Genomic DNA, 12,619 nt, shown 5'->3' with positions numbered 1-12,619 from the left:
AGTTTTGAAGCAATTAAACTCATCAGCATGCTACAATCCTTGCTACTGCTAGCGCTATTGCCATTTATATTCTTAAGCGCTACAGTCATATCCAATGACCACATGTTGTCGAGTATTTGCCTGGTTATCAAGATCGTCTTCCACTTAACCTTTAAATTGGATATGTAAGAGTAAGAGATTTAGTACAGTTGTAGTTCTATTACTTTGTGGAATCAGAGAAGCATGTTACAACTGACCAGCTTATGCTTTTGCTCACTGGTGGCCATGGTTGCTCGACTTTTAATTGCATCGTCTTCGAAATTGTTCTTCTCTTCTCTCTCTTGTCTATTTCCTCTTGTTGCTCTACTTGCATTAACCTACTTTAAGTTTCTAAGAAATAATGGTTATCTTCGTTTCTTTTATTTGGCATTGTGAAAAAGAATTGTCACTTTCATTGCTTTTTTGGAAAACTGGTTATTTTTCCTACGAAATTTAGTCACACTTGAATTGGATTTCATCAGGTAGCTAGCATTATATTTATGGATTCTCAGTCGGAACGGGCTTCTCCTATGCCACCACTTTTGACGGATACTATAGCAACAAACAAGCCTGCTCAATACATTGGTGAGTTATAAACTTACAATACGGCGACTTTATCATTTCTAGTGTGTTACTGGATTATCATATTTCTACTAAACTAAACTAGCTCATTAGCTCAATTGGTAGAGCATTTGTGCAATTACGCAAAGGATGTAGGTTCAATTCCTACATGGGCTAACTACTATCAATATAATATGTTTTAACGAGTACTACATAGAAAAACTAGTGTTATTACATAGAGTAACAAGTATTACTTTATATATATTCGTCTATGTGGGGCTCGAACCCACATCATGTGCACTAGAACATTGCTCTACCTTTTGAGCTAATAGACGAGAAAATGTCAAAATCGGATTTCATATTAGATAAGAATCAACATTTATCCACAGTACACAATTTTTTTACCAGTTCAATTTTGACCATTTCAGCTCTACTAGAGAAATTCTAGTAAAGTCAGGTTAGTCCTTATCTCCATTTTGTTTTCCAATATAGGTACTCCAAGTATTGAAAGCATGTTTAAGAAAATCTAATCTCAAGTCTAGAAAAGAATTTAGCTCTTCCAAACATCACCATTCACATTTATACCTATAGCATTAGAGTAACACACCTATCGCATTAGAGTAACACAATTGTCCCTTAAAATAACACAAGTAGACCATTATAGTAACACACCTATTGCATTAGAGTAACACAACTGTGCCAGAAAGTAACACAACTATACCGTTATAGTAACACACCTACCATTACAGTAACACACCTATAGCATTACAGTAACACACCTACCACATTAGAGTAACACAATTATCCCTTGAAATAACACAACCATACCATTATAGTAATAACATAAAACCTCGGAATCAATAATATAGTGTTACCAAGAGTTGCCTTTTGTATTTTACAATATCACACGGTATTGTAAACAATACCACACTTCATTTGAAACAATATCACCATTCTTCTGAAACAATATCATCACATCACGTTTAGTTATAGACAATACCCTTTGTGTGTATTGTTATACAATATCACATGTACTTATCAACAATATCACTCTGTATACAAACAATATCACGGTTATATGTATTTTAAAAGGAGTCTCCAATTTTGTGCTACTGTGAAACAATATCACAACCAGGTAAATAAAACATCACAAGTCATTAGAAATAATATCACGCTATATGTAAAACAATCGCACACTATATACAAAATAATGTTGAAGTAAAAAAAAAGGATTTTTAAATCCATATCCACTTTTGTTATATGAGAAACAATATCACAACCATTAAAGTAAAATATCACATGATATTTGAAACAATATCACACTGTATGTAAAACAATATCACACTATATAAAAAACAATATTAAAGTAAAAAGGATTTTTATTTGTTATATGAGAAACAATATCACGACCATTAAAGGAAAATATCACATCATATTTGAAACAATATCACACTGTATGTAAAACAAATATTTAAGTAAAAAGGATTTTTATTTGTTATATGAGAAACAATATCACGGCCATTAAAGTAAAATATCACATGATATTTGAAACAATATCACACTGTATGTAAGACAATATCACACTATATACAAAATAATATTGAAGTAAAAGTGATTTTTATTTGTTATATAAGAAACAATATCACGACCATTAAAGTAAATATCACATGATATTTGAAACAATATCACACTTTACAAAGAATTATAATTGAGCATTAAGTAACGAATGAAATAACTTGACATTGAATATAATTTTTCAATTAAAACCTTAGCTTATCAATACACAAACCCTAAAAATCAAAATTGAAAAGGTGAAAAAACGATTGAAGTGGAGAAAACGCACCTTACATGTCGGTTGTGAGTATGAAGAGGAGATCGATCATATATCAGTGTACTACAACCGCTGCAAACAAGGATCTTTATAAGTCTGGTTCCAAAAATTAGGGGAAACAAAAATTAAAACATCAAAATAACCATAAACCTATACAAATTTCGTAATCAAGACATAAAATCATAAGAAATGCAGTAGATTACTACAAATTACAAATATAATTAAGAAAAACAACAATTATATGAAAATAAAGTTGAAAATTACAAATAAAAGATATAGTCGACGAAGTACTCACACCGCGATTAGGATTCAAAGAATATGATCGTTGATGAGAAATTGACGAATGTGAAACCTAGAGTTGAGATTCAACACGAAACCTAAAGTTGAGATTCAGAGCTAGAATTTTAATTGGAATCCGAAAGGAGAGAGAAAGTAGAGAGATAAAACAAATTAGGGAGATTGAAGGAAGAACTGAGAATAAGAAGTATATATGGACGCGCTGAAATTACAATGTTACCCTTAATTATCCGCGTTAAAACAAGGACGTTGGATCTTTAGATCTAACGGCTAAGACTGATCCTCAATACTCAAATATATGACTCATACTTACATGATCCCATTCCTATATATATATATATATATATATATATATATATATATATATATATATATATATATATATATATATATATATAGGATCATGTAAGTCCACCTTATTTAGTTCGGAGTAAGGAATGCGGGCGGAGTTGATCGGCGCCCCCGTTGATGGAGCTTCCGCCATTGATGATGTAATAAAAACCTTAAGTAAGGTTATAGAGTGGTAGAAAGACAAAATTTAAGCTTGAGCCTTGGCAGCTGCCTTGTTCTGTCCAGCCTATTAATAACTGGTTCTGATGATGATGAAATCGATTTTGAGTCGAATTTAAGGTGTTTTTAATGGTGAGAACGCTGAAAATGTTTGTTTGTTTGTTTGTTTGTTTGTTTGTTTGTTTGTTTGTTTGTTTGTTTGTTTGTTTGTTTGTTTGTTTGTTACTATACCTGTCTCTTTTGCTTCTTGTATTAGACTTCGGTTTTCTGCGGTTTAATTTAATATATTTCGACGATAATCCTATTCTTTGTTCATGTTTTGCCTCAAATTGTTTTTGTTTGTTTTTGTTTTGTTGGTGTAACTTTATCAATGTCTTGTCCATATTGAAGCTCCGATCAAATATGTCCAATTATTTTGGTTGTTAATCTTAACTATGAAACGATGCATCATTGCATTGTGCAAGGATTGCAAGCTCATTTAAATGTGGGCCTTTAGTCTCCTGATGAATTCTCGATTTCTTTATTATCTGCCTTTGTCTATTTGTTCGTTTGCCTGACATGATGCGAGTTTCTACGCGATGTTCATGCGCTCCCTCAGTTTAGAGTTGATGATTTTAGGTGATTATTTATAAATGTCATTTCTTTATGTAGAAATGTGTCTTACAAATGAAACATGTAAATGCTCAATTTCAGATTAGGATGAGGCAATGTTATAGGCTTGTGTTCTGATTTGCCGAATCAAGATTTACCTCTCCCTAATTTGCGTGTAGCTTTTCTGTCGATACTTTACTATCGTCGTATCTTGGTTTATATACTTGAAGGCTGAAGCTGATGACTATGTAACTACCGTTTCGGTTCTGCCTTCACTTGGTTTTCCGATGCTCAGGCCATTTTTAAATTTTCTTTTTTTGGACATTCTTCCTTGGCATCAACAACTCTGAAATTCATGATTGTTACCAATGTTTAGTCGGGTAAATCATCAAATAATAATTGTTCCATTTTTTATTTTGCAGTTGATGTTGTGAGTAAAATGCCGGATACATGTATGATGTCATATTTCACATGTATGATCCCATATTTCACATGTCAAATTACGACCGAATCCTTTTTCTAGAATCAATAATTCACAAATCATTGAACGTAAAATAAAAATGACGAAGCTAATCCGACAATAACACCACAATAACACTACAATAAAGCTACAGTAACACAGTAATAACACTATAATAACATCGGAATAACGCGGAGTAACAGTACAATAACACCAGAATAATATCACAATAACACCGAAGTAACAACACAATCACACCGGAATAGCAGCAGAATAACATCTGAGTAACACGTGGTAGAAAAAAAAAAGTAACATTGTGAGAAAATTAGAAAACCGTGAGAACATAAGAGTAACACTGCAATAACAAGTGTAACAAAAAAGTAGTAAAAAAAGTCAAAGTGACACCGGAATAACATCACAATAACACAAAAATAACAATACCACCAAAATAACAGCACAATAACACGTGATAAAAAAAGAGTAAAAAAATCAAAATAGTAAAAAAAATCAAAGTGACATCGGAATAACATCACAATAACACCAGAATAACAGCACAATAACATATGGTAAAAAAAAGAAGTAAAAAATCAAAGTGACACCGGAATAACATCACAATAACACCAGAATAACAGCACAATAATATGTGGTAGAAAAAAGTAAAAAAATCAAAAGTAGTAAAAAAATCAAAGTGACACCGGAATAACATCACAATAACACCAGAATAACAGCACAATAACATGTGGTAAAAAAAAGTAAAAAATCAAAGTAGTAAAAAAAATCAAAGTAACACCGGAATAACATCACAATAACACCAGAATAACAGCACAATAACATGTGGTAGAAAAAAGTAAAAAAATCAAAAGTTGAAAAAAAAAATCAAAGTGACACCTGAATAACATCACAATAACACCAGAATAACAATAACAGCACAATAACACGTGGTAAAAAAAAGAGAAAAAAAATCAAAGTCGCAAAAAAAAAATCAAAGTAAAAAAAACATAATAACAGCATAATAACACGGGGTAAAAAAAAAGAGAAAAAAAAATTAAAGTAAAAAAAAATCTGGTACAAAAAGAAAAAGAAAAAAAGGTAGCATAATGAGAAAATTAGAGAAAAACATAAGAGAAAAAAAAAATCAAAGATGTAAAAAAAAAAGCACAATAACAGCATAATAACACGAGGTAAAAAAAAGAGCTAAAAAAAAAAGTAAAAAAAAAAGAGTAACACTAGAAAAAAGAGAAAATAAGTAAATGACAATGGTTTTATATGACAAGTAAGATTAGATCTTGGCCATTCATCTCTAATATAATTTAGTGGTTGAGATTTCAAAACACAAACTCACCATAAGAAACAAAACTTACAAGAACCTAACTCTATCTCTCTCTCTCTCTATGTATATATATATATATATATATATATATATATATATATATATATATATATATATATATATATATATATATATATATATATATATATATATATATATATATATATATATATATATATATATAGGAATGGGATCATATGAGTATTACTTATATATTTGATGATTGAGAATTAATACTATCATAGGTATTTAGGGTGGAAACAAACAAGGGCAAATTAGTAATTTTATGCGCTAGTATATAAACTTCTTTTCCCAGCCAAAACCGTTATTTCCTCCTTATTCTGCTTCTCCCTCTAACTTCTCTCTACTGTAGCTTGTTCTTCCATTGTTGAGCTTGGGAACCCTAGAATTTAGGCCTGATCTCAGTTTTTCCTTCTCATTCTTCACAATATCATACTATTCCAATTAATTCGTTTGCTCAGGTACGTTTTTCGTTCTCATTCTTCACAATTCTCGTTTTTCGTCCCTATGTTTCGAATTCGTTGTCATCTTACTCCGTTTCTTCTGCTTTCGTTTGTATACTTTCAATTTCATCTTCCTTTATTTATTATTTTCAATTTAATTTTGTGTTCCCCTAAATTCGGTACAATTTTGTTGATTTCTAGGTTTTCTGCTCAAATCTCTGTGTATTCAATCATCATTCCGATGTCTGGTATGTTATTGTTCTTAATTTTAGCGTTATTTTCTCTTTATTTTGTACTTTCAGCTTTCAATCACATGTTCTTTAAACTTTTGCTAAATATTCTCTATTACTAGTCATCTTTATTTATGTTCTTATAATTTTTGTACCTATAAATATTTTCCGTGCATTTACATTCTTATTTCATGTGATCCGTTTACTTTGACCTTTATAACGTTGTCATATTGATATTCTTACTAAGTATGATTGTGTGATATGAATTGTCTAATTTAGTAAAAGCTGATGGGTGTGTTATGCATTTCGTCTCATTTTGTGCCTTACAGCAAGTGTGTTTTTGTTTTATTCAATATGTGATATTGTTTTCTAGAACTCTTGATATTGTTTATGTTGATATGTAATATTGTATATTCACCTGTGTGATATTGTTTTCCAACCTCATGTGTGATATTGTTTACAGAATATGTGATATTGTTTTCCTGGATATGTGATATTGTTTAGACACTTGTGTGATATTGATTTCCTTCATATCTGTTAGACTTTTTCTTGTTTATTTACATTGTACTTTTTTTGCCATATCCTACAAGTAATGTCACTTCTTCTTCCTGTAATGATATTCATGTGTCTGCAATTATCTCTAAGGATAGTAACGATATTCTTGAGTCTTCAATTTCTTCTGTTGTACACATTGAACCACATGATGCATCTAGCTCTACTCCACATGTTGAAAAACATTCTGTCCCTTCTCGTGTGCATTAACTACTTTTGGACTCCACACCTGGTGGTAGTGAATTGTGGTCAAGGAAAGTTGCAGTTGGGTTTAAACCTCATATTGGATAGTTTTTTGCGACGTTGGAAGAAGCTATTAGTTTTTATGATGTGTATGCATAAGCATGTGGTTTTGAACCTTGGAAGTCTTCCCAAAAAAGGTCTGTTTCTGGTGATGTGCAGTATAAATTGATTGTTTATAACCGTGAAGGTTTTAAAGATCACAAGAGGAAGGCTATTGTTTTAGATAGTGGAAAGGAGCAGGCAACTCCCAGGCCATTTGATATTAGGAACACTAAACTAACTAGGATTGAGTGTGCTGCTATGATTGAGTTTCGCTATAATGGGGATGGGTATGTTGTTTTCCAGTTTCGTGAGTGGCATAATCACCGTCTTTGTTCACTTAGAAATCAACAATTTCAAAAAAAACACAGGCACCTCCATCTTTACCATAAAAAGACAATTATTGATCATTCAAGGGTTAATCAAGGCCCAACAATGGCAATTAGAAATGTCAAGGAATATGTAGATGGCTATGAGAATGTTGGAGCTCAACTAGTTGATTTTAAGAATTTTGGAAGGGATATCAAATGTTTCATAGGAGACCGGGATGCTCAACTGTTTGTTAACCATTTCTAGGATAAACGTGATACCACTAAAGGTTTTTACTTTGCTTATGAGGTGGATTCTAGGAAATGTTTGGTTCGTGCGTTTTTGGTGTGATGCAGAGTCTCATAGAAACTATGCTTTGTTTGGTGATTACATCACTTATGATCCAACTTACAGGACGAATAAGTATTGTATGGTTTTTACTCCTTTTACTGGTGTAGAACACCACAAAAGGTCAGTTATTTGCTGCTGCCTTGCTATTTCATGAGGATGAAGATTCTTTCAAGTGGGTATTTGAGAAGTTCCAAGATGCTATGGGTCAGCGAGAGCCACATTATATAGTAACTGATCAATGTGCTGGGATAAAGAAGGGTATGCGTGCTGTCTTCAAACATGCTAGGCGCACATATTGTATGTGGCATATCATGCAAAAGCTGACTGATAAGGTTGGGCCTGCAATCTCGAAAGAGACTGATTTTGTCAGCCGTTTGAATGCTATTGTTTGGGATGCTGAGTTAGAACCTTCTGAATTTGAAGAAAAGTGGTCTCAGTTGGTTAGTGAGCATAATCTTGAAGGTAATTCCTGGTTGTCAACAATGTTTAAAAAAAGGAGAAAGTGGATCCCAGCCTTTTTTCGTGATATTCCTATGGGTTGTCTATTAAGAACACTCAACGTTCTAAGAGTCAGAATAATTTTTTCAAACGTTTTGAAAATGCACATGGTACACTTGTTGAATTCTTGATGCGGTTTCAAAGCGCTATTGATGAACAGCGCCATACTCAAAAGCAACTTGATAGAGACGATGATTGTACTCTTCCATAATTATCAACTTCTCTTAAGTTGGAAGCTCATGTTTCCAAGGTTTATACAAATTCTGCTTTCGCAGATTTTCAAGTAGAAGCTTCTGCTTCTATTTGTTCCCTTAGTGTTGGTGGCTTCACACCACCTGCCAACGGTATAGAGGTAATTGATATAGCTGATGCTAGAACGCAGAAGACCTATCAAGTTGTCTACAATTCTACAACCAATGATGCTGAATGTTCTTGCAAGTTGTTCAACAGGAAGGGTATTATTTGTAGACACATTATCTGGGTTTACTCTGGAAAACAAGTACACACTTTGCCTGAAAAGTACATTCTTATGCAGTGGACCAAGAATTCACACAAGATCCCACTTTATGGTCTACATGGTGAGTTAATTGAGGATTTTGATGCCACTGATTTAAGAAAGATGGAAATGTGCAAGTTATGATCAGAGTTCTACGCGACCATCAGTGTGCTCAAGAATGTGCCTACGAATGACATCACTGATCTTGTTGACACGCTGAAACAATTTGGGGTGAAACTCAATCCGCAATCAGAGTCAATGACCAAAGAGCAGGAGTTGGAGATGCTTCTTGGATGCAGTTCCTCAACTGAGGTGAGGATTCTACCACCTCGTCAGACAAAGAACAAGGGTAGTGGGAAGAGAATGATCTCCAAAAAGCAAGAATGCATAGCTAAAGCGGAGAAGCCTAAAAGGCTTTGCCGTAATTGCAAACAAATGACTCACCATGATAAGCGTAACTATCCTAATTCTTTTGTACCTGATGCCGACAATAAGGTATGTTCACCATGACAAGTCTGTGTATGAAACTTTTATATACAGTCTATAGTCACGAGTCACAAACAATATCACACGTTATTTTTAATAATATCACACCTTATACTAAACAGTATCACTATTTGAGGATAACAGAATGTGATATTGTTGTAATCATTACGAGACAGAAATAATATCATTCGTTATTAGAAATAATATCACTCCTTATATAAAACAATATCACTGTTTCAACTTTCTTTTATTTTTTCCTGGGGAATTTTAGAAACAATACCACACCTTATTTAAAATAATATCACACCTTATACTAAACAGTATCACTGTTTGAGGATAACAGAATGTGATATTGTTTGTAATTGTTACGAGATAGAAACAATATCACACTTTATTTGAAATAATATCACTCCTTATATAAAATAATATCACTATTTCACCTTATTTTTGTATTTTTTCTGGCCAGTTCAGATAAGGATGATGCTGATGATGGTTGATCGGTCAAACGATTTTTTGTTGATGGCGCTCATTAATTATAGCAGCAGCAAATAGATGACATACTTTATTAATAGTATATTAATATATACCACAACCTTCATTATTAGAGTATAGATTATACGTTATTTTATATAGAAAATACTCGGGTATAATATTCGATCATTTTATTTGTCTCAGTTGTCTTGTTTTTGTATTTTTGTAATACTGAGATACAATATCACACCTTATATTTAAATATTTCACATCTTACTCTAAACAGTATCACTACGTCAGAAGTACTTTACATGCCTCTTGCTTTAAAATTTTCACATCTTTTGTGTTTGTGTGTTGTCAAAATACATCACACCCAGTTTATACAAATATCACAAACATCAAATTAAAATATGGCAGTTCATACTAAACAATATCACATTTTTGAAAACCATCATTTTTGTTATTTACATTTATTATGCTTCTGCTATTTTTGTAACACAATATCAACCTGTGTACACAACAATATCACAACATTCTAAAAACAATATCAACGTAAGATTTAAGAATCCATATCCATAGTGTGATATTGTTTAGCAAACTGTGTGATATTGAGAAGCAATATCACAGCAATTATAACACAATATCACACCAAACTTGAAAGAATATCACACTTTACCAAGAGTTATATTTGATCCAAAATAGCCATCACTACTTTACCATTATAAAAAGTTACCATTAGATTCCTTGTTCTACTAACATTACATTGCATTTAGTTTAATCACAACTTTGTTCTAACAAATATAGTAGTCCTAATTCCTTCCTCTACCTCTACCGCGGTTCTTAGGATTTGCAACGGTCTTTACCCTACCACGTTTATATGTTATTGTGGGCTCGTTTCTACCATCTTCACCATCTTTTCCGGAATCAGCTCCTCTGTAAAACAAATCCATAATAACAGTCAGTTATTATTTCTGGCTACCTTTTTTTTTTGTACAATAATAAATATAGCCAGTCCTAATTACTTTCTACCCCTTTGTATAAAAAAACTGTAAATGCTTTGGTTTTTACCTTTTCCTAGGAGATTGCCGAAGAATTGGCAATTCTGTGTTAATAATCGACATCTTAGTACAATGGTTCTTTGCTATTTTCGGAACATCATCTTTATTTGCCTCCTGGACAACAACATCAGCCTTCTCTTTTGTCTGGACTTCTACCTTTGGTACTTCGTCCTTGTGCTTCCCTTTCACATTTTCGTTGTTCTTCCTCTTTTGCTTTAATGTCTTCCAAAGTTCCTCCTTCCCAGCTGAAAATTATTTTACCTTTTCGATCAAATGTGTCCTGTTCTCATTTATGTCAGCTAAAAGCAATGCTTCTGCCATTTCTAGCCAGTAGTATCGCCTATACACTTTCTGGTTCAAGTCTGCTTCAAATATTACACCCTTATATCGTATCATGTGCATCATTAAGAAGTTTACCAGACTCGGTGTTGTTCATCTCTGTCTTTTGCCAAGGGAAGTTGACGTTGACAACATCAAACGTTATTATATCATCCGCTCTTTCAACATTCTTCTTTGCTAGGTAATCACTCATGTGCTCAGCCTACAATATTAAGCTTCACCATTAGTGATAATTTCACAAACACTGAAATCCAGTATTTCAATGTTAATATACACCAATAATTTAAAGAAATATCATTTAATCATACCACCAAATCTGGAACTTTGTGTATTTGTGTTTGCTCCCAGTCGGCGTACTCTGTGTTGTCCAGCACTTCCACTGTTTCGGTTTTAAAATTTATACAAACACAGAAATAATGTTCTTTCCATACCATTGGAATAAAAACAAGATCTGCATCCAGGTTACAGGGAACTGTGTTTCTTCTAATGAATTCGCCCCATTCTTCGAACATCTTTTCTTTAATCAATTCCCTGTCTCGAGTTCCTTCGGTTTTTATTTCCTGTTTTGTATATATATGTTAAAAGTCCTTTTTTTTTAAAAGAGTTATTATATTTAATCAAACTAAATTGACAGCTTACCATGTGTCGAATCCCAAAAAACATTAAACTTGTTTCACATTTTTCTGTGTGCTCAATCTGGTTCAGAATTAGGGACCAACATTCAATCACATTACTACTGACGTGCACATTTGGAAGCAACGATAATATATATCGTTTTTGACAAGATATTGATCATTACTGAATTTGGCAACCACCTCACTGCTCCAAACATTAGCACAAAACAAATTAAAATAGTGCAAATAATATCACACTTCTCTAGAAACAATATCACACCCTTTTATAAACAATATCACAAAAAATAGCAGTTCTGATATATTCATAGATTTATAAAGAAATATAATCTAATGGGAAACTGTGGTTGTCCAATAGGCAGTAGTCAAGAAATTGTTTCCTCATGGTCAACATCTTTGCACACAGTGATTTGTTAGCCTTCATAAACCTTGAGACGACCTCCACCTTAGAATCTGCAACACCACAGTTGTACGTGCTCCCAAGGCCATTTGATTTCCCCCTCCTACTGCTTCCCACCACACTGGCAGAACCATCGTCTACCACAACTAGCAAAATATATATTTTGTTATTTGAATATATAATGAGTATATATAATGAAAATAAGTCAGTGTTGAAGAAAATAACCTGTTCTTTTTAATACAGGAGTTTGAACATTCTTTTTCCCAGCTTTCCCGCTCTTTTTTTTGCTTGCTCTTTTCCTTTTTGTTAGTAATTTAGGTAACAGTGTCCCTTTGATGGCATTAAGGTTTGTAACCTTCCTCAGGACCTCACTCCTACATTTATTTAAATCACTCAACACAAGCGTCGCTGCAATCTCCCCCCTATACAACTGCCTCTTGTTTTCATCATTCA

At 32.8% G+C, this 12,619-nt stretch overlaps 1 protein-coding gene across 1 annotated transcript; it reads left to right on the top strand.

The window, feature by feature from the left end:
- Positions 1-518: 518 nt before the first annotated feature.
- LOC141629869 (uncharacterized) lies at positions 519-9,818 on the top strand. Its single transcript, XM_074442795.1, has 7 exons — positions 519-603; positions 7,275-7,416; positions 7,498-7,687; positions 7,894-8,248; positions 8,560-8,862; positions 8,929-9,275; positions 9,738-9,818. Exons 1-7 carry the CDS (start codon positions 519-521, stop codon positions 9,816-9,818), a joined length of 1,503 nt encoding a protein of 500 aa, XP_074298896.1.
- Positions 9,819-12,619: the final 2,801 nt, after the last annotated feature.

This window comes from Silene latifolia, chromosome Y (assembly GCF_048544455.1).
Source record: "Silene latifolia isolate original U9 population chromosome Y, ASM4854445v1, whole genome shotgun sequence".
NCBI classification, from domain to species: domain Eukaryota; kingdom Viridiplantae; phylum Streptophyta; class Magnoliopsida; order Caryophyllales; family Caryophyllaceae; genus Silene; species Silene latifolia.
The sequence above is the reverse complement of the archived record's forward strand: the minus strand, read 5'-3'. Positions and strand labels throughout refer to the sequence as shown.

Coding starts and splice junctions, on each gene's coding strand:
- LOC141629869 (XM_074442795.1), top strand. CDS start 519: ATGGATTCTCAGTCGGAACGGGCTTCTCCTATGCCACCACTTTTGACG. Junction 604..7,274: donor CAAGCCTGCTCAATACATTG/GTGAGTTATAAA, acceptor ATAACCGTGAAG/GTTTTAAAGATCACAAGAGG. Junction 8,249..8,559: donor TAGTGAGCATAATCTTGAAG/GTAATTCCTGGT, acceptor CTGCTTTCGCAG/ATTTTCAAGTAGAAGCTTCT.